Source organism: Abramis brama (genome assembly GCF_963993115.1).
Source record: "Abramis brama genome assembly, chromosome: 3".
Taxonomy (NCBI): domain Eukaryota; kingdom Metazoa; phylum Chordata; class Actinopteri; order Cypriniformes; family Leuciscidae; genus Abramis; species Abramis brama.
In genome coordinates this window covers 20,008,146-20,030,902 of record NC_139965.1, presented here as the reverse complement: position 1 = coordinate 20,030,902, position 22,757 = coordinate 20,008,146, and the positions used below count along the sequence as shown (strand labels likewise).

Sequence of the window (22,757 nt, the reverse complement as noted above, 5' to 3'; positions counted from 1 at the left end):
TTTCAAACAGACAACAATAGGCCTTATTCAAGTCTAAAGCTAACCCATACTAACACGTTACCACAAAGAAAAACATTTTAGTTCTGCTCACTCTGGACATTTATTCACGATGTGCATAACGGGATGCTTTTAAAGTTCACATGCATGTTGTGGACACTTTTTTCCTTCACTATCAGTTCCAAATCATCCATAACAAAAGCTACAATTTTAGTTTTTTAATATGTTTATAAAAATTAAGCCTTTAATTCAAAAAGTCTTTAAGACATTGATTCGAGACATTCATGACTGTAATGTATATACGAGACCCCGTTTTTCATTTAATCTAATTACAGTTTATTCTCGAGCCATACGTCCATCTCCTCCATAGCATAACACGGCTATTATTAAGACTACACATCTGTTGTCCCATGGCGGCCCCCCTCTTTCTTTCTTTTTTTCTCTTGCATTGCTCTCCTGTTAATGAGAGACGACCTTCTATAGTCTCATTCCCCGATGCACCTGTACGCTGCTCTTAAAATTAGGGGCTTTACATTACACTGGTGCGAGAGCACAAAGGCTGACAGTGTACGCCGCAGGCGGGTCTCGAGCTCTCCGGTCGCGGGCTTTTATTCCCGGGCCCAGAGGGAGGGAAGGACTCTCTTCTGGCCTTTCACTTCGTTCTGCACCACCACGTCCCGCATGAGCCCCAGTCTGGGCTTTCAGCAGCTAAATGAAGACCTGATAAAAAAATGGCACCGGAACAGGCGAGTGGAGGAATACGAGCATTAAAAAAAATGCTTTTGTGCTTCCACGGGCTGTGACGGAAGCGTGACCCCGTGGCGTGCGGTACATACCAATGCCGGACAGCCCGTGAGAGCCGAGCTGATAAACAGCCCTGAGTGTGTGTGACAGCAACACAGAGTGAGAGAAATAGTATAAAAGAGATAAAAAAGATAAATTCATCATCATCATCATCATCAAATTCATATATATACAGTACCTGTCAAAAGTTTGGAAACATTAAGGTTTTTAATGTTTTTGAAAGTAGTCTTAATCTCACCAAGGCTGCATTTATTTGATACAGTAAAAACAGCAATACTGTGAAATATTATTACATTTTAAATTAAGTAGTTTCTGTTGTAATATATTTTAAAATGTAATTTATTCCATTAAAATAATAAAAAAAGACAGTAAAGACATTTAATAAATATTACAAAAATGTATTATTTATAATAAATGTTGTTCTTTTGAACTCTCTATTCATCAAAGAATTCTGAAAATAAATCACTGTTTCCACAAAAACATTAAGCAGCACAACTGTGTTTAACATTAATAATAATAATAAGAAATGTTTCTTGAGCAGCAAATCAGCATATTAGAAATGATTTCTGCAGGATCATGTGACACCGAAGACTGGAATAATGATGCTGAAAATTCAGCTTTGATCACAGGAATAAATTGCATTTTTAAATATATTACAGAAAATATATACTAGAAACCACTTACTTTAAATTGTAGTACTGTTTCACAGTATTGCTGATTTTACTGTATTTTTGATCAAGTAATGCAGCCTTGGTGAGATTAAGAGACAAAAACATTAAACAAAACAAAGAAATGCACAAATACATCACCCGTCTCTCTGGGTGGAAGAGAAGAGATGGAAGTAAGAAGGAAATAGAACATGGAAATTTTTTTTATCATGCTGAATATGAAGATAACAGTAGAGACAAATAGTCAAAACTGTTCAAATGTAAGTATTTCCTCAAAAGGCCTGCTGTGCATTATGGTAATTCTTTGGACAGTGTGAGAGAGGCTGATCATACCAAAAAAAAAGAAAAAAAGAATAGGACCTTTACATTTTTTTGCGAGTGCTGCTTGCACATGCAAACTTTGACAGCATGTTGCTAGGATGAGTTACACACACACGTTTCATGCGGGTGAAGGTTTTGTTCAGATCACTAACCCCAAGCGTGAGCAACATAATAGTGATGCTTGCCTCAGTGCACTTCTAAAGAAAAAATGGGATTTTTTTTTACAATAATGTTCCATTTGTTAACATTACCTACATTTGTCAACATGAAATGACAATGAAAAACACTTCAGAAGCGTTTATTAATCTTAGTGAATTTTAATTTCAACATTTACTAATGCAATATTAAAGTCAAAGTTATTAAATGGACCTGAGCTAACAATGAACAGTTGTGTTTATGTTAACATTAAATATTAATAAATACTCGGTAACACTTTACAATAAGGTTCATTAGTTAACATTAGTTATTAACTAACATGAACTAACAATGAGTAATACATTTGTTACAGTATTTATTAATATTTGTTCATGTTAGTTCACAGAGCATTAACGAATGTTAACAAATACAACCTTTGATTTTAATGACGTATTAGTAAATGTTGAGATTAATATTAAGACTAATTAATGCTGTAAAAGTATTGCACAGTTCATTCTTAGTTCATGTTAACTAAGGTAGTTAACCTTATTGTAAAGTGTTACCAAATACTCTAACAAATGCATTGCTCATTGTTAATGCATTAACATAACTAATGGGACCTTATTGTAAAGTGTTCCCGAAGAAATCCAAATCCAGCATTAGCAGAAATTTCACTAGAATTAGAGATGAAAACACCAACAAAAAAAAAGCTTAATGACCTTTACTCGTTAAGTAATCGCCGCGCTTCCCACACACTAAGTGTTTAGCGATAACCACAATCCAACACACAAAGCACTGTTGCATTTGCTTTGCACATTTCCTCCTGTGGCCGTCAGCCCACACATTCAAATGGATCTTTCCTCTTCCTCACAGATATAGGCCCACAGACAGGGAGTTTCCCGAAGCCAGCGGCCCGGGCTCAAGGAAGACCTGTTTCTAGCGCCGCTGAGGACACCATCCATCCGGCAGGACCACCAACAATAGAAGCATTGTTCTGCTTGTCTGCAAGGAAACACGGGCTACAGAGAGATGCCATTGTTTTATTGTGTAATGTTACCTGTGATTCGATAAATGATAGCGGCCCGTGTTTTTGTCGTAGGAATGCGCAAATATATCACTCACCGGTGTTCTTAGGTCACTGCAGAGTTTTGGCACGGGCCCCGCTCGCATGGGTTCAAGAGAAGCAGGAAAGCAGAAACCTTTTTATTTAAGAACGCCGTTCCTGGGAAAGCGAAGAGAGCGAGAGAGATCGCTTTTCAACAAAACATCAGCCATTCTCAAGTAAACAATACATTCAGATCTCTGGAATAAGTTGTGATACGGTGCCAAGCGTCGTCATTTAAGGTGCCCCGTACGCAGAAACCTGTAACGTTACTGAGATAACGTGGCACTGGATGAGCTTTTCTCTCAAGCTTTGCCAGAGCTTTGGTTGTAATGGCATAACGATGAGATATGAGACCACGGGAAAGTGTGAATCGATGCATCAGACAGGGTTCCCACACCTTTCCATTAATTAATTTTACTGTGTGATTTCTGGATACGTTTTTTATTTTATTTTATTTTAGAGCAGTTTATCTGAAGCTGAGCATCAACTTTTCGTGACTTTGTAAGAATGTTATTAATTTCCAGGATGTTTTCAGGCCTGGAAAACACAATTTAATACAATTTCATATCACTCGGGATTCAAAATTCAATGTAGTTTTACCGCATCATCAAAACAATCATAATAAAATAATAACTGTTGACTCTCAGAAAAAAAAGGTACAAAAGCTGTCACTGGGGTGCATCTTTTTACCTAAAGTGTGCATATTGGTACCAATAGTGTACATATTAGTACCTAAATTGTACATATGTGACCCTGGAACCACAAAACCAGTCACATGGGTACTTTTTTTTTAAATTGAGATGTATGCATCATCTGAAGCTTTCCATTGATGTATGGTTTGTTAGGATATGATAATATTTGACCGAGATACAACTATTGGAAAACCTGGAATCTGAGGGTGCAAAAAAATCGAAACATTGAGAAAATCGCCTTTAAAGATGTCCATTTATGTTCACGATTGTGCTGCATTCACTCACACAAATAAATGTTTTATATATTTACGGTAGGAAATTTACTAAATATCTTCATGGAACATGATCTTTACTTAATATCCTAATGATTTTTTGCATAAAAGAAAAATCGATAATTTTGACCCATACAATGTATTGTTGGCTATTGCCACAAATATACCCGTGCGACTTGTGACTGGTTTTGTGATCCAGGGCCACATATTAGAACCTTTTGAAAGGGTACCGTCCCAGTGACAGATTTTGTAGCTTTTTTTCTGAGAGTGCACAGGAAATAACTTTGACTTGTTCCGCAGATTGTAAAATCTAAAATAAAGTAAATGAATTAATTAAAAAGTAATTCTAGAGGGTTTAAAAGCAAAAAAAAACAAAAAAAAACAATGTCAAGCATTTTATTGCTAATTAAAATTAATTAATTGCTAATAAAAATAATTTATTATTATTATTATTATTATTAATGAAATGAAACTGGATAAAAAAATTAAAATAAAATAAATGCAGAACAGGACTTTTTTGGATCATGGAAAGTGGCATTACATACCGGAATGAAGGCAGGTCATTGAAGAGGTTGAAGTAGTAAGAAGGATTTGTGATGTAAACTGAAAAAGAAAGTCATTTTAGAGGTGGAACAAGTTTAAAGTAGGGTCAATTTTGATTCGATGTTGTATCTTACCTGAAATATTCCTTTAAAATAAACTTAAAGCAACCAATGATTATTAAACAGCGTTTTTAGGGTGGATTGTCCTGCAGTTAAAAGTAAAGATGGCAAGAAAGCAAAACCTAGAAGGCAATATACAGTTACCAAATGAACAATGAATTCAGTAATCAGCATATTTAGCAGACATTTTATTAGAAAGTCATCAAACTCTAGAAAAATGGATGCAAATCGATGAACACGGCACAATTACTGCTTTTAAGTACAGCAATAAGACTTTGAAAAATAACAAATAGGGACATTATGAGATCCATTTATTCACACAAATGTACATGTGAAACTTGCAAACAGCAGATTATATACATTCAGTAGTAGAAGTTGTGGAAGACTTTCGCTTAGTAAAGACAATTCCCATAAAACATTCCTTCACTCTTAAATCAGTCCTCCAAACATTGTTCTGAAGTTCAATACATTATGGTAGCAAGCAGTCATCCAGAGATGGTTTCGTCCCAACAAACGCCCAAAACACACTAAACTGAACCTAAATGCGACAAAAAAAAAAAGAGATCATTTAAATTTTGTGGCAGGTCACTTTAATGCTCTTGAATTGAGTTCATGATGTGGTGAAATGCTGTAGCTGTACTGCGTCACAGATTGCAAGTAAAGGCAGCTAGTGTTAGAGAAAGGTTTAAATAAAATAGACTCGAGTGAAAGTGAAGGAGAGTCCTGACATTTAAAGTATCTCCCACAAAACTCTTACACTGATTGAGATTTTAGGGGGGAAGATTAAAAATCAAGTTGTGATCTGAATGAAACATGTATGAAACAAACTGAATGCTTGCTTGAAGACGTGTCAAACGAACTGAACTAACTTAATGCTATGCAGACCTTACAAGTGGGTTTGACAACTGTTTATATTTTGAAGAAAAAACAAAATTAAGTGCATTTCAAATCTTTAATAAACAATATGAAAAAATAAAATAAAAATTAAGTTACTGATTGCAAAGATTTAAGAGATTTTTCATGTGCATAACAACAAAAAAAAAATCTTATGGCCAATTAATATTAAGCATCACTTATAGCTGTAATCGAATCTAATTTTCCATTTCTTTGGGGATTCGGACATTCCCACATGAAAGCCCTTGACAGGTCACATGAAAAACACACAACTCAAAACCCCCAAAACACTTTGATAACACAAGCTTGTGGCTTAAATAGTCTAAAAATATCTGCTGTACATATATGACAATTATTTACATAAAGTTTGTTAATGATTTATGCGTGTACATACGTTCACCTATGTAGACCTCTCGTGACTAGAACTTCCTCTGATACTGTAATCAGATTAAATGAGGCATTCTTTAAAAAACTGAAATGTTTGCAGAGAAAAACTGAGAGCTTGTGGGTTTTTTGGTATGATTTTTTTTTTTTTTTTTTTTTTAATTGAATGAATCGGATTCTCAACAGAGGGTTAATAACTTAATAGACTAAAGAATTTCTCCAGAGCAAAAAAGGACAATAGCACATGCATACAAAATTGTGAGTGGCCTGAATATTTGCCAATTTGTCTTGATAGTTTAAAAGGGTTTTATATATTCCTTGTCTGAGAATTTAGACGATAGAAAACGTCAAATACTTACAAAGGCCTTGTTGATTTAAGAACAAAAAAAAAGATATTGGTACAAATCAAACGTCCGCATTTTTTCTTCTCTCGTGGGTCAGGAATTTCTCCAGGCATGCATGAAAGGACACCTTCTACGAAACGAATCAAACGTGGCCATTACAGTGCTCCCCGATCCACAGTCGTTACTCTGCGAATAAGCTTTTTCACTCCGCTTGTACAAAACGCCGCACCTGCTCCCAGAGGTTTTGAGTAGAAATGAAAAAAGAGTTTGCATAGAGTCTTAAGGGAACCTACAGAAATGAGTTTGTTGGCTTCCGTCAAACATTGTCGAACTTGTGTTTTAGGTAGTCCTTTATGACCTTGGCAATGGGCAGATCTTCCAGAAACTTTAGGCTCTGCAGGCCGATGCACTGCCGGATCTTTATCCTGCACAGATCCTGCAAAGTCCTGGGTTGCCCTGAAACACAACGACTGTCAGGTTAAATTCAATCTATGTTGACATTTAATAAAAACTGAATGATTGCATTACTGCGCATTAACTAATTTAAACTGATAACAGAGAAAAACGTACAAAAATGCCAAAGATTTGTGGCTAGAGCGGGGTAACTATAGTTAACTGAAGCTTAAACCATAAAAAAAAATAAAAAAAATGTGTTGCTTGAAATTATTATTATTTTAAATCTTAAACTCATTTTATTTCAGCTAGTTGCCATGGGAGCATTTCTCATTTTCATTAATGTACTAAAATAACTAAAACTGAAATAGAAATTAATAAAAACTATATAGACACAAAAAAAACATTTAAAAATGACAAAAACAACAAATTTGAAGCATAACAGAATATTAAGCACGAGATAAACAAAATGTGAATGGCAAACTCACACAGATCATACTAAAAGAAAACTGTGACAACATTAAAACACACTCAAAAATGCACCAAATGTAAGTAAGCTCTGTCAAGTTAATAAAAATGTTAAACCGGACAGTTGGCTGATAATTAAAAAAATTATAATAATTATGTTAAAGTCAATTTATAATGTAAGGAGGACAGTCTGACCCTTGTGTGTTTATCTGCCATAAAAACCACTGTATATTCAGGCCGAAGCAGAAAAAAGTTTGATGTTTCATCGGTACAGCAGTAAAAACCAGACATTCAATTAAAACAAATTGGCACAGAAAACCACCAATATTATAAGTGGCCATCGGGGGAGAAAACAAAAGAAATAAAAACACACAAAAGATTGAAAAAGTTTTCTTTCTTTTTTTTTTGCATTTGTCATCTTTAAAGATATCAGGAAAGTTCTGCAATGAGTTCCAGGAACCCGGTGCACAGAGTTTATCAGTTTTAATGGGCCAGTTTTCCAGTCCCAACACAATATAGCACAGGCTGTGCTTCCACAAATGAAGCCAGCTGGAAAAAACACTACAAAGAGCTGGAGACGGCCATCTGCAGCCCCTGTCTTCTGTCAGTCTCAATACCTTACCAAAAGCTCGCAACTATAGGTGACGGCAGAGAGAGCCAAATGAAATCAGTGCGTATTCTCACAGAGGCGAACCGGTCACTCCCTTCAAGACATGAAGTCATGCTCTCAAAGTCTGAGTCGTCCATGTAAATACAGCCGCTGAAGTGCCTTTTTAATAAATAATCAAGGTGAAATCGGATCACGCTGAATGAGTTGACAGTGAGTAAATGTCTGCGACAGACAGGTGGCTTTGATATGGCGATATCAAAGTTGAAGCGGTGCACAGGAATGTGGCCATTGTTGCGTACTTGATCATTAGTGCTTCAGGTAACACGGCTCGCTTTTCTCAGATGACCGATTGTTCTGTGTGGGGGATAGAGATCATAATGGTGTTCGTTCGGGAGGTTAGGCCATTGCTCAACTTACAGATCGACAGATCGGCTGCTGCTCTTCGTGAGATTTGACATCTTTCTAGAGCAAAGAGTGAATATGACCTCCTTTGATGATACTCTTTTTGTCAACCTTTGAGGTTTAATGCTTCACGCTTGACTTGATTGGAGCTCTCTTCAAACTTATATCTGTAATGAGTGTCATTGTGGAACAGAAAAATTAAAGCTTCGAAGGTGTAATTTGCTAAGGCAAGCTCATTAGTTACTGTCGTTAACAAAAACAATCATCAAAACTTGCAGTTAAATAGAAGAAAATGAAATACACACACATGCATACATATATGTGTGTGTATACATACACACGCGAAAGAGCTAAGTATACCAACTATAATGTGCACTGCAATTAGGGATGTGTATAGGCAATTAGTTCATATATGATGCACATCAATATTCAATATACTGCTGTGCGCATCACTAAATCATAATTGGATTGCAATTTAAACTGCAGCAAACACAAGAGAGACTGATTTATGGAGGGAACTGAATCTGATGACATTTTTGTAATTAATACGGTTTTATAGCTTCACAAAAGTTATAACCTTGAAGTTTAGTTGAGCTGAACCAAACTTTTCCTTTCCAAAAAAATAAATAAAAAAATATCTTGCTAAAAGGTGTCTTCTTCAAAAGGTAATAAAAACTACCAAGAAAACTGCCAAAAAAAAAAAAAAATCTTTGTAAAGGAACAAAAAGTAAACCAACTGGGAAATTTAGACAAGGTATATCATGTTATGCAACTTTATCTTTGAAGTTTTAGATTTTCACGTTTGGCTTCAAAGAAACTTTACTTTAAAAAAAAAAAAAAAAAAAAGTACATATTTGAAATTTTTATTTGTTTAACTGTTTTTTATTAACTATTGTTTAACTATTTTTAAACGATTAACTGAAATGATTATAAAAAATATTTGTTTCAAATAAAAATGCAAGTTTGCAAAAGAATGACAAATAAACTGCAACTCTAAAGTGCACTACAATTAGTACTGACTGAGCATTACTTGTGTAAATGTTAAATGTTTAACTTGTGTTAAATATTCTTGAAAGAAGTATTTTATGATCACCAAGCTTGCATTTATTTGATCAAAAATACAGTAAAACATTTTATTGGGATTCTTTGATTAATAGAAAGTTCAAAAGAACAGCATTTATTTTAAATAAAAATGTAAAACATTTTTTACCTTGTAACATTATAAATGTCCTTGCTGATTCAAAGTATTAATTCAATTCTACCGTAATAAGAGATCAATGTGCAAAAATATAGTCACCCACTAAAATAAAGATCTAAAAAAAAAAAAAAAAAAAAAAAATTATTTGTTAAATAAGACACAAAGATTAAATTAGTTCAAAAGTTACTAGCTAAAACGTACTTGAAAATTTGGACTGTTGGTGGCGCTAGAGGATTTCAAAAGAGTACTGTCACCTAGAATACTGAGACCCTCCCTAATCAGTGTGCCAAACAGTTTTACTATAGTTACTATTGCTATATAGTCACTGTTACATATAAAGATTTAGAGAGGAAGAAGAACCTACTTGTGACCTCCTGCAGGAAGTCCAGACAGGGTCGACTGATGCCAGACATGCTGACGGAAACAGCCACGGGGGTCTGGCCCTCGTAGTTGCGTGTGTTGGTATCGGCCCCGTACGTGTACAGCATCTGAGCGCACAGCACATCGTCTCTGAGGGCCGACAGGTGCAGCGGCGTCTGTCCGTCCTCCAGCCGGCCCAGGTTAGTGTCCGCTCCCCGCTGCAGGAACATGCGACAGTACGAGTGGTTGCCCTTGATGACGGCGTAACGCAACAAGAAGCCGTTCTGAATGTCTATGTTGGCGTTGTGGTCGAGCAGAATGCGCACACAGCTGGAGCGCTCGCGGATGATGGCCAGCTGGAGCGGCGTCGTGCCTTTGTCGCTGAGCGGGTCCACCTCGGCTTTGAACTCTAAGAGGAGACGCACGAAGGAGTCGCGGCCGTAGTGGGCCGCCACGTGCAAAGGGGTCCAGCCGTCATTGCTCTTGGCATTGATGATGTCGCTGCGATACTCGGACTCCAGCATGAGGCGGGCGATGCGGGCACGGCCGTGCATGGCAGCATAATGCAGAGCTGTGAAGCCTCCGATGAAATCCTTCACTGTGGGGTCCGCTGGAGATCACAGAGAAGAAAAAACAACTTGAAGGATAAACACATGACAAAACCAAACTAGTTTAACTGACAACTAAAAAAAAGATGATATATATATGCATTAGCCCTACTATTATTACACAAGACAATTTGCATTTATATACATCTATCTTTCTTTGCAGTAATGTGTAACTTAAGCTCTCTAACATTGGACATTTCAAAATGTACTTAAATCTTAAAATGCCATGTGAAATTGAATAAATTAAATGTTACGATTGCATGATGATAGGCTATACTTGTTTTCAACATGATTAAAACATTAATAAAATAATATAAAAATAATTAGGCTATTTCTTTACTATATTATGTAGGCTGAATTCCAAAAACATGAATGAAAGTGGACTTAAGATATATAATATAGTAATGTTTAGAACATTCTATTATGTACAATATTTGTATACAAATACTAAAAGGAATCCTTTTTATTTATTTTTAACTCTTAAATGTTAATAAATGACTACAGTTACAGTCCTTTAAATTGTTGACATAAATATTTGTATGACATTTAGCTAGCTAAAAGTTCATACTTCTGCGCTCTTACAGCTTTTGACCAAATCATTTAAATGATTTATCTATCATTTTCCAGTAGTTATAAATAAATATGTAAAATATGTCGAACTAAACTTAACTAGAAACATTTATATTAACTACAGGAAATTCAATTACATTTCCTGACAAAATCAATCAATCTGGGTCTCTACAGGTTTCATGAACGTAGATTTAAGACTTTTTAAGACCAACTAAAGAAACACAATGAGTTGTATTAGCGACACTTCCAACAGATATCTGTTACTTTTTAATTCATTTTACAAAATAAGTCGCTTGAATGCCTCTGCTCCCAACCACTAGAATATGGAAATAACTTTTACTGTAAATTTTGATCAAACTGCAAAAAAGTGCTGTTCTTTCTCAGTGTTTTTGTCTTGTTTTCCAGTGCTAATGTCTTAGATTCTTAAATCAAGACGCATTTAGATGCAAAATGACGTAAAATATGAATCAAAAAATGTTTTTTTGTGTAATTGATCAAAATTAAGTGAGTTTATGATTAAAACAAGAACAAATATCTGCCAGTGAGCTCAGAAAAATCAACTTAATTCAAATGGAAGTTTTCATAAGAAATACTGAGAAAATAAATATTTCATAAAGAAATGCTTAAGACGATATTCATTTTTTTGCAATGCATGTGACATTTTAATGCCATGACTTTAAATTCATTTCAGCTCTGATTGAAGGCCTTCATTTGTGTAAGGGCGAATTAAGACATTACATTTATTCTGAATCTCAATAAGCACAGAGGACAGTGCAACTGCACAGTTAAACACTTAATTGTGGATCATTCTATCTGCAGATCTTTTGATAAAAATAGCTGTTTTATAGCGCCCCCTAACGTCTAGCATGCATTACCACACTGAAACATGCACATCAGAACAGTGTTGTCTCTTCTAGCAACATAGTACCAGTTTAGTATTTTAAGGGATAAAGAGATGACAAGATAAGAAACCTAATTATAATGCAAGAGTGTAAAATATCACCTCAGCCACCGTTGTGAACTGGTTATCAGGAGTGTGCCAATGAGAAAAAGTACTTGATCATTGTGAAATCTAATTTACCCAAGGAGAGGGATCATATTCAAATTATATACTGATTAATACACATTAAACTATACATTTTCATTTTGCTTTGTTGTCTTTTTTGGAGCTTGGTAGTTTACATTTCCATCTACTTTTAGTGTGTGGAAAACAGAAGCCTGTGTTTTAAAAATAGGGATAATAATACAGGGCCCGAATTACTTTAGGGTAAGTAACATAATGAATTTTTTTTGGGAGAACGGATTCCTTCAAGAGCCACCTTCAGCAAGCCAACCACAGTTTATAATAAGTGTCAATCTAGGCTGGTCATTCAAGATATTTTCTTACCAAGTGACACATTAAACCAGACTTGCCCATCTCCCCACTGTCCTAAAGCAACCAAACTTTTTACCTCCGTGTTCGAGGAACACGCGCACGCAGCGCTCCTTGCCCTTCGCCGCAGAGAAGTGCAGCAGCGTCCAGCCGTTGGCGTCTCTGATCTTGGGCGAGTAGCCCTGCTCCAGCATCTTGCGGACAGTGTAGACATCGCCGGCCGCCACCGCCGCCTGGATCTGCAGCTCCTCCTGTAACTCTGGGTTCCTTCTGCAGTGATGGTTCAGCATCCTGTCACATCTCGCAGTACGGGCGTCAGACGCTCCTGTGTCCCTGCAGACAAACACACACGGATGATATTACTGATAGTAATGCAGTCATATGCAGAGTGTTTACATGTTTTAGAGGAATCAACTACAAATGTCTCAAAGGAGATTTTTAATACAACTTTGCATGTCCAATATAGATACCAACACTGCAACCTTAAGTATCTGCCGATGCCAATACAATTTTTTTCTTGACCAGCTTAGAATATCGATTTCTCATTAATTTACTAACTACTCACTGCTTCATTATTAATAAAAGAAAAACATATAGATAAAATATTACATAAGATTTTAGAATTACTGTTAATTTGAATGCTGCATTTAAATCGAATGCTTTGAATGTCACAGGCTCTATAATATATGTAGGCCACATGTGTGTGTGTGTGAAAAATATATAAAACACAAATAAAACTAGGCTACTGGATACCGCACTAATATTAACAATCATTCCATTTTTTTTTTTTTTTTGTCAAATCTAAAAAAAATAATAATTAAGTGAATGTGTAGACCTCTTACTGGTAAAATCATAATAAAAAACAATTATAAATTACTATTTGTGTTACAAGAGTGTCAGCATACTTAAAATCTTATGAGCAATACATTTGAGATAATTATTACATAATTTATCATACGAGATAATTATTACATAAATATATAAACACTATAAACAGTGTTTCTTTGGAATGTATGATGCTGATTTTAATATATTTCTTTATATAAGCTCACACAACATAAACATGTTAATGTAAAACAAGATGACAGAGATTACAAATGAATAAATATTTAAAAACATTGCCTACAGATAATTAGAAATGACAAAATTACCGTTCATTAATGTCTTGTAGATCTTAAACAGCCTTTGAGTTCTGCATCCATATTCATATCCACTTCAGATCTCCATTCTAGAGATGCGGAGTAATATAGAAATATCATCATCATCAACATGATTCATTCATCTTTTATATAATATCTTTTTATTTATATGTATTAATATATATTAATGCAGATTCATATAGATATTTACATAATCATAATTTAGCCACACCTAAATGGTGACGTCTCATTTACACACTTATCTGTCATTACATTGATCAGCTCTCTGTCTAGGAGCAAATATTTACTGCCATCCATCAGTTCACAATGAAATTGTCTCTCAGACTCTGAAAAAACAGCTGCAGCGAGCATTTGCATACCTACATTTACCTTTAACAACATAAATGTTCGCTAACATCTGTGATATATACCATCAACTGCAGTTTAACCTGTTTAATCACCTCAAATAAAGTAAATAAAAGGTAAACAATCCTGTTTGTAGCTGCTGCACTGAGAACAATGAATCTGTTAGCTGGTGTGCTAAACCAGCTGTGGCAGCTAAAATGAGCCTAAAACAAATACTAAAGCTGCTCTTTTTTAGAGACACACATAACTCATTTTAATATCACTGCAATAAATGATACGATAACTCTAACACGCATCATTAAACTGAAGGAGAATCTGACAAACTCTGTGATTGACATACACTGTTACTGCATTAGCATTGTTAGCATTTAGCCAGCGGTTTTTGACCATTCTCACAAGAACACTGCTTTTAAAGTTATTCAAACTCTTTTAACCTGTGGCGAGAGGACAAAATTAACACAATAATAACTCGGGGGACAGTGAAATAAAAATATATAATATACATACAGAGTACAAATACAGTCAGGTAGCCATGAACACCATCTCCAAGGCTTCAAACCGCAACAACCAATCAGATTCGAGCTGTCAAATACGTAATACAGACATCATACTGCTGCAAAATAAAACGCCGAAGGTTAGAGTTTTGCGACAGTTTTGGCCGGATAATGGCAAACAGCATTCCATGTGCTTTATGGAGGCGTTTGTTCATTTTGGATTTTTTAATTGTTAAAGAAAAACTCACCGGGATTTTAACTGTTCAGTCCTAAAAGCTCTTCATTACGTTACAAATTCTGCTTTAACGCAGCATCTTTCTACAGATCACTTATGTCAGTGGATTCTAACCCAATTCTTAAACGGAAATCTGTAAACAAACTCTACCGTCCTGTAAATATGAGGTTATTTTTCCATTTATGATCTTGTCTGTTAGATTTATTCTTTGCTGACTGATGAAGTGGCTGTTCGGGAACATTAAACAGAATATTGAGAAAATTCATCATAAATCACGTAAGCAATGAAGATTTGTGAGCATTTGTAAGCATTTGTGATTTTGGGATATTTTGGTATAGCACATATAAAATGTCTTTAAGTACTTTAAGTGAAGAATCATACTTTTCTAATTCTTGCCATTTCATTTAAACATAAAAGTAGAGTGTTGCACCTTGAATTATTTCATTCCGTCTTACTGAATTAAGCCAATCTACTCATTTTATTGTAATTTTGCTGGCCATTTGGTCATTCTGTCTTTGGCTTAAAGGGATAGTTCTCCCAAAAATGTAAATTCTGTCATTAATTACTCGCCCTCATGTCATTCCTAACCCATAAGTCTTTTGTTCATCTTCGGAACACAAATGAAGATCTTTTTATAAAATCGGAGAGCTTTTTGTCCCTCCATTGACAGCTACGCAACTGACACTTTGACACGACAAAAAGTTCACAAATAGATATTAAAATCATTGAAGATTCAGTCAACCTAATTGGTTCTTGCAGAAGCTCAAACGTGCTGTGTAACTCACAAGAATGAACCTCATTGGTTCTCACACATCAAGCGAAAATGCTTGAGCTTCGGTTTACCACAACTGATGTGTGAGTTGATGAAGGTTTGTATGTGAATGTGAAATGACAGTATTTTCATTTTTCGGTGAACTAACCCCTTTTAAAGCAGTTCATTTATTAATGAATTTTAATTATACTCACAATTACAAACGGCTGTTTTTTTAAAAGTCTGACACATTCAGGACTAATTTCAGGATATAACTTATAGTCTAACCACATTTGGCATGTCTTTTAGAACATTTTTGATTTGTAGATATAAAATGTCTTTGTATAGCCCTAGAAACTTAGTGCTCTGGCCGTCTTAGCCATTCACGCTCTCTGTCTGTCAGTCATTTTTCACAGTCAGGTTTGCTGACATCAAATTGTGTTTTTTAGAAGAAGCATGTGGTTGAAGAGATGGGTTGGTACAATTCAGTGGCTTTAGTCTTATTAATGCATAACAACATTAATTTAACAAACTACAGGTCATATCTGCAGTAGTTTTGTTTAAACACAAGTTTCGAGCATGAATTACTGATTATCATTCGTTTGAACCTATATTTTCACAGTTTCTGAGCATGGATGCTGCCGGATTGGATTTCCAAGCCATTTTTAGGCTGTTATGTACAGGATCTGCTCCCAGCCTGAGCAGTGAAGAGCTCTCCAGCAGAATCTCATCATGTGTTGATCAAACAGCAAACACTCCTGCTCCGTCTGTCACACACACAGACGTCATGTGCTTGTGTCTCACTCTTATTGAGGCCATCATTAAGAGGCTGACAGCACAGAGTCTGCCACAAGATGTCACAATATTCTATGAAGATGTCAAAAGGAGGTTGTTTGAAGAAATGAATCTGATGGCAAAACTGGTATGTTTAATCAAATTAAACAAATAAGTAATATTATTTTAATTAATAAAAATGTTTTTTTTTAATAGATTTTTTGGTAACACTTTTTTTTTATAAATGTCCCTGTTACACATCTTACATGTACTTACTATAGTAATATAAGTAAATTATGCATAATTACAAGCGACTAACCTTAAACCAAACCCTAACTAATTATACAGTAAGTACATATTGTTAATTAATTTTACTCAGTACTTATTTGTATAAGTACACTGTAACAAGGACACCTTAAAATGAAGTGTTACTTGTTTTTTTCACATCGTGATGATCTTCCACGTTTTCTTATCCCGATTATCCCTAAAATATATATATATATATATATATATATATATAACATTTTTATAACATATTTTTAATAATGGGAATTACAAAATAATAATAAAAAAATGGCCAAACACATTATGGTAATGTGAATTTACTAGTCATTTCTGGCATACAGTTTTTTTATTTGTGCATAGAAACTTCTTAATTTTAATGAAAATAATAGCACAATGCAAAAAATATAATGGGTGATGTGCTAAATTTATTTTATGTAAAATATATTTTCTTATTGTTTTTCTTTTCTTTTAAGTCATGTCACCTTTATTCCTGTAGCACTTTATACAGTACAATACAGGTTTGCTTCAGAATAACTGAATTAATGATGTAAACTTAAGACAAATATAAGACAAGTTAAAATTAGCAGCTGTAGCAAGATAATAGTGTTCTTATTCAGCTCAGTTCAGTTTAGTGTTGATTCGATTCAGTTCCATAAGTGTGTGAAGTTCATTCATTATGGAACTGGTTCAATTCAGCTATAAGCAGCTCTTAAGAAGACAATAGTGTCGTCATTCAACTCGAGTCAGTTCAATGTTGATTCAGTTCTGTTCAATATTGGTGTAGATGTTGCAAACTTCAGTTTGTAAGAAAATGTGACTCGGCTATAAAGCAGAAGACAAGATGTGACTTGGGCATGCTTGTGATTATACATTAAGCCTAGAGTTTAATGTAGAGATCCTATAGCTGTTCAGTTCATATCTGTCAGTTTGAACATGTTTTTTGACCCATTATACTGATGTCTCCATGCAGGTTTCTCTCCTCAACTGTCAAGACCAATTGGTGTCTCATTTATCTGCAAAGTGTATATCAGTCTATGTCATCAGTGACATTTCCATCAATGTGAGTATTACTGCTGTACATGAACTTGGACTGGCAACTACTCCATCTGAGTATTATGAGGGTTTGATATATTATGAATGTTTTCTCGGTTTTTCTCTCTCTCAAGCAGTGTGGGTTCACTAAGTGCTGTAATTGTTGATTATAGGGAGGCAGCAGCTCAATCTGGAGACACAGGTGTGCTGAAGTGTTTCAGGAACCAATGACCAGCAGTGAACTGGACTCCTGCCTGTGGTCACTGACTGCTGTGATTAAAGGAGTGCTGAGAGGAGAAATATGCCAGAGGAAAAGAGGTACTGAAGTGTGTTCACATACATACAGATGATTCAGACTGAGTTGTTTTAGTATCCTCATGTAAATGTAGCGGAACCTTACAAAAGGTTTTATCCGAGGTGGCAAGACAGGCGTGACCTCTTAGAAAAATATGGAAAATTGACTGAATATGTAAAACTTGTAGATAATATGGAGTAATTACAATGTAAATAACTCACTCAGACATCATGACTTTCACTTACATCTGAATCTAAATTGAAAATTCATCTTGAAATGACTTGAAAACAAGAAATGATGCTTAGTACCTGGGTTAAATTTCTGCAGTCAGCATGTTTACAGATTTGTTGACGAATGGTTGGAGAATAAGATGAGGTAGTATTTGTAGTAGTAATAATAATAATACTAGTCTTATTCTCATACCATTTTTTTTTTTATGTTGGTAGGTATTGTCTATTATTATTAGTAGTATATAATAATATAATAACAATAAAGCAATACCTTTTGCCATGAAATGAGATGACTTATTAAAGGGACGGTTCAGAGTAATTTCAACCTAGGGTCCTTTGCACCATGACCTCGAGACAAACACCCCCCCCCCCCCCCCCCCCCCCCCCCAGAAGCTTTTTTTCCCCTTGGTCGAACACTATTAAAGTTAGAGCTTATTTAGAGATATCAGCCGAATGGCTAGTGCAGGCGCTAATGGAACCTAGGTTGTATCTCGTAAATTACCCCACTAATAATGCCCAGAATGGTACAGGCTTTTCCCAAATCACTGAAGTGACCTCGACGTCCGGGTTAGCGGTAGCATAAGCCATCAGGCAAGTGTTATTTAAGTAAACTCTTGATGTACTTACAAACTTTGTAAGTTGTAGTTATTTTTGAAGCAATATAAAAATCATTTAAAAAAATTGCATAAATAATTGCAGACTTAGTTTAATGTGTTCAGATAAACATAAAAAAATATTATTATATAGCAAGAATTTACATTGGATTAAACAACCAATTAGGGCTGCACGATACTGAATAAAAATGCGATAACTCATTAATTAATGCGAAAATGCGATAATGCTTAAAGTGTGTAAAATAAACTTAAATTATCTTTAAAATATATTTAAAATTATATAACCTACATGTGTTTCACATTCTTTTTGTGACAAGAAAACATCCCTACAACTGCTGAAAGTGAACAGCAGTGTTTTACTGTAGCATAAGAAGTGTTATTTTAACATAAGTGTAAACCACGGGGTTTAGGGTTTCAGGTAGGCCTACATTAGATTTATTTAACAACAGAAACTGAATAATCAAATGTAAAAATAAAACACTGCTTAGTCTTTACTGTATGAATTAAATATATACTGATTCTTATTAAAGCTACAAAAGTTATTCAGCCAAGAGCAGTGAGTGATTTTCTCTTTGTCTTTTATTCATGACCCCAGTTATTGCAAGCTGTTGCGATATGCATATCGCGATATATACATTTGCGATATTTGGATAATTTCGATGTATTGTGCAGCCCTGAACCAATCTTTGCCTTATCATTTCAGAGGACATGATCTCTTAATTCCAGCTGCTTGTTTGTCTTCTCCATAGATGTTTTGATGAAGCTTCTTTCTGGATTGGATGCCTCCATCACTTACTTGCATGCCAACCTTCTGACTCAAGACACACAGGACCCTCACAAAAGAGAACTGACGAATCTTTCTAAAACCATGTGTGAGTTCTTCGACCTCCTTGAAGTCCTCAGCGCTGCCCGGCTCAGATATGGAGTCTGCTCTTCTGTTCAGAGAGTCATATTCGTTCAGTCGCGAGCGCTCCTTCGTGTCATGAGAGCTGATGTGGAATATTTTGTGAAGAAACGAGCACTGCTTCTTCTAAAGAAAAGTCTTCTGCGGAGAGCCGGGGACGACTGGGCTTTAGGTGAAGCTCAGTCTGCGTCACATGAAGATCACAGCCTGACTGAGGACGTGTTGACCATGGCAGATGGAGTGTTACAGGAAGTGAATGCAGGCTGGCTCAAGGAAGTGCCTGTGAAAGCTCAGGCCAGTTTCTTTGGTGGGAACTGTGATGTGAGACTCGCTGGGATGCAGAAGGATGATGTGATACTGAGAGCTGTGAGCCTCATTTTGCTGAAGTCACTAGAAATAAAAATTCAGCGCCTTCATTGGAAAGGTAACTGTCATTTATTAGTTTTCACATCATCATAGTAACAACTGCAAAATGAAAGTTCATTAAGACAAACTTTACATGACAAAGTCTTTCCTGAAGGAAACCAAAAAATATTTTTTGGATGTCTGAAAGTTACAAAGTTTATACAGTTTGAAAACGGTTTTATATGCTATATGGTTGCTAAGGTATTCTGAATGATATAGAATAGAAATTACACTTATTTTTAAGAAATGCAGAACATTTGCTAAATATGAATAAATACTATAAAAGTACCACAGTAGTTCTCATTTCATGTTTAGAATTATTTGAAGGCACTGATTCACAAAGCATTTGTAAGAATGTTTGCTTGCATGTTCAACTTACATGTGTGAAGCATAAATTGAACTTTCTAGTTCTTCACCACAGCTTAGTTAGAATAAAACATGCCATTTAATCATTTACAACAGCAGGGGGCAATGCATCTCTTCATTAAACACATCTTTCCTGTGTTTCCAGGATCTCAGAGTGACATTGACATCCGTCAGTATTTAACAGAGCTCATGTCATTCCTCCAGCGTCACGGGACTCTGATGTCTGCAGACGCTCACAGCTGCTCCTGGGTGTCTGTAGTATTTGCCGAACAGGATGATGACATGATAGAATCAAGCAAGACTTTGATTGGCTTGTATTTATATCAAAAAAGGTTTGGAATCTGTTTTTATAAACCCTGCTATACTGTACCCAGAACTATATCTCTTTCAACTGATATGGGTATTTCCAGAGGTATTAATGTACAGCATTGCTGAAATTAAATTTTACTCAAATATTTGGGCAGACAGAGTTTATTTTTTACAAAAAAGAAAAAAAATGAAAAAACAATTTTACCAATCCAGTTGGAAGATTTCAAACATATATGATATTTTGAGTCAATTTTAGAACACATATTGTTTTTATTTGTCAAATGTCTCCTAGCAATATTGTTGTGTTCAGAACGACTTGAAAGTCTGGTAGCGGTTGATCCTGAGTTGTTTAGTGTGTGATGCCTAATTTTTCTCTGTAACCATTTACAAAGCCGGCAAGTGTATGATGCCTAGTGTTTTGAAGTATATTTAGATCCCGGTTTCACAGACAAGGCTTAGATTAAGCCATGATTAGGCTTTAGTTTAATTAGGGCGTTTAAGTAGCTTTTTAAAACGTGCCTTAGAAAAAAAAAACATTACTTGTGTGCATATTGAGACAAAATATTGGCACTAGTATATTTTAAGATATGTCAGTGCAAGTTACTTTCAGTTAAGACAGCTCAAAAATCCATTTTAGTCCTGGACTAGGCTTAAGCTTTGTCTCTGAAACGGGGGGTAAAAGTCACAAAGTGTGTTCCAGCCTTAAGTTTAGGAAGTTTCTTGGAATTTTGCTAAAGAGTTCTGAGGGGTTTCTTGGTATCAAAAACAACCACAACTAACGATAATGACACAGAGGAACAATATTTTTGGAATCAATTTCAGAATAATTTTTTTCCAGCTTATAAACGATGAAAACGTTAATAGCAAATAGAATAGAATCCATCCTGTTTTAAAGAGATTGTGCGTTTAATGCGCAGAGGACAAAACTACAGTGCACGTTTATGATGTACAGAAAGTTATCGTGCGTTGGTGTGGACACTAATATAGTTATCTTTCTTGGTGTGAACGGACCTTTACAGCTTTAATAGAATAAAGCTTTATAAAAGTTCTAAAAATATTTTAAAAGGTTTTATTTATTCATCTATTTATTTATTAAGGAATAAACACTGGCTTTATATATATATATATATATATAAAACATGCCTTAATTTGCCTATTTGCATATATATAAATATATATATATTTTTTATTAACAAGCAAAAGTAATTTAATGTTTAATGATAATAATGTTTTTTTTTTTCCCTTTTCTTCACAGTTTGAGTTCCTCAAACTCGGGGGTTTGCGTCTGGGGCTGTAACCCTCACTGTCATTTCATACTTCTTCTCCGCTCCCTCTCCTTTGACCACACCGTGCTACTTGACTTCCTCATCTCTTCGGAAACATGTTTCCTGGAATACTGCGTCCACTACCTGAAGCTTCTCCGTGAGGACTGGACAGGCTTGTGTAGGTCTTGTCGTTATATTGAAGATTGTGATGGGAGGCTTGGTGCCACTAGAAGAGGAACTGATCCTTCTGTCCAAGCTTCTTCTGCTAATTCAGAGATGATGTATGTTGTTCAAGCAGGTAATGAAGTCTCAGTTCCACGACTGGTTGATTATGGGAGCTCAGACGAATCCGATGAGGCAGAAGAGCATGTTTCTGGGAATACTGATGTAGATTCTGGTAGGACAGATACTGAAGCATCTTTTTGCCCATCTGAAATGGCGCTAGAACAAGTTCAGACTGAATATGCATCCGAATCTCTGTTAGATAAAGTGTTTATGTGTCTTATGGACTTGAGGACCACTGTAACCAGACTACATAACAGGGGTCTCTTTCCCTACAACCCTACCTCACTTCTAAAACTGTTAAACAGTGTAGAACCCCAGAGAAACAGGATTAGTTAGTTAGCTTTGACTTAAAGCTAACTAACAGGTATAGATTATGACTGATTAAGAATGTCGATCTGTTCAATTACTGCAGTGAATAAACAATACATTGCTGAACCAAAAGATTATTTTTGCATCAAAACTAATAAGATATAGAGGGACTAAATTAAAGAAATATATAATGAACTTATTAAATACGAGATGGAATGTTGCAATAAATAAAAATACAATGAAATGTAAGAAGGCGTGAAATAAACTGAACAAAATTAAAGTCCAACTGAAATCAAAATTGACCCTATTTAATTTGTTAGCGCATATTACTAGTCTTGTGGTGAACAATTAATCCGTGCAAGTTAAAACACAGAAAAAAATTGTTTGCCGTCGTAATCTTTAATCAAAGTCTGAAAAGTTACTTCCGGTCTGGAATGGTG

General features: G+C 35.3%; 2 protein-coding genes across 2 annotated transcripts; one reads left to right on the top strand and one right to left on the bottom strand.

Moving 5' to 3' along the window:
* Positions 1 to 4,953: 4,953 nt before the first annotated feature.
* Positions 4,954 to 14,333, bottom strand: asb7 (ankyrin repeat and SOCS box containing 7). Its single transcript, XM_084107820.1, has 5 exons — positions 14,272 to 14,333; positions 13,411 to 13,487; positions 12,339 to 12,592; positions 9,714 to 10,319; positions 4,954 to 6,734 (listed from the first exon to the last, which is right to left on the bottom strand). Exons 3-5 carry the CDS (start codon positions 12,547 to 12,549, stop codon positions 6,595 to 6,597), a joined length of 957 nt encoding a protein of 318 aa, XP_083963946.1. The 5' UTR covers positions 12,550 to 12,592; positions 13,411 to 13,487; positions 14,272 to 14,333; the 3' UTR covers positions 4,954 to 6,594.
* Positions 14,334 to 14,409: 76 nt separating this feature from the next.
* On the top strand, positions 14,410 to 22,482 carry lins1 (lines homolog 1). Its single transcript, XM_084109884.1, has 7 exons — positions 14,410 to 14,769; positions 15,867 to 16,166; positions 17,274 to 17,363; positions 17,509 to 17,653; positions 19,224 to 19,802; positions 20,295 to 20,481; positions 21,714 to 22,482. The coding sequence occupies exons 2-7, from the start codon at positions 15,876 to 15,878 to the stop codon at positions 22,342 to 22,344; spliced, it is 1,923 nt and encodes a 640-aa protein (XP_083966010.1). The 5' UTR covers positions 14,410 to 14,769; positions 15,867 to 15,875; the 3' UTR covers positions 22,345 to 22,482.
* The last annotated feature ends 275 nt before the right edge of the window (positions 22,483 to 22,757 follow it).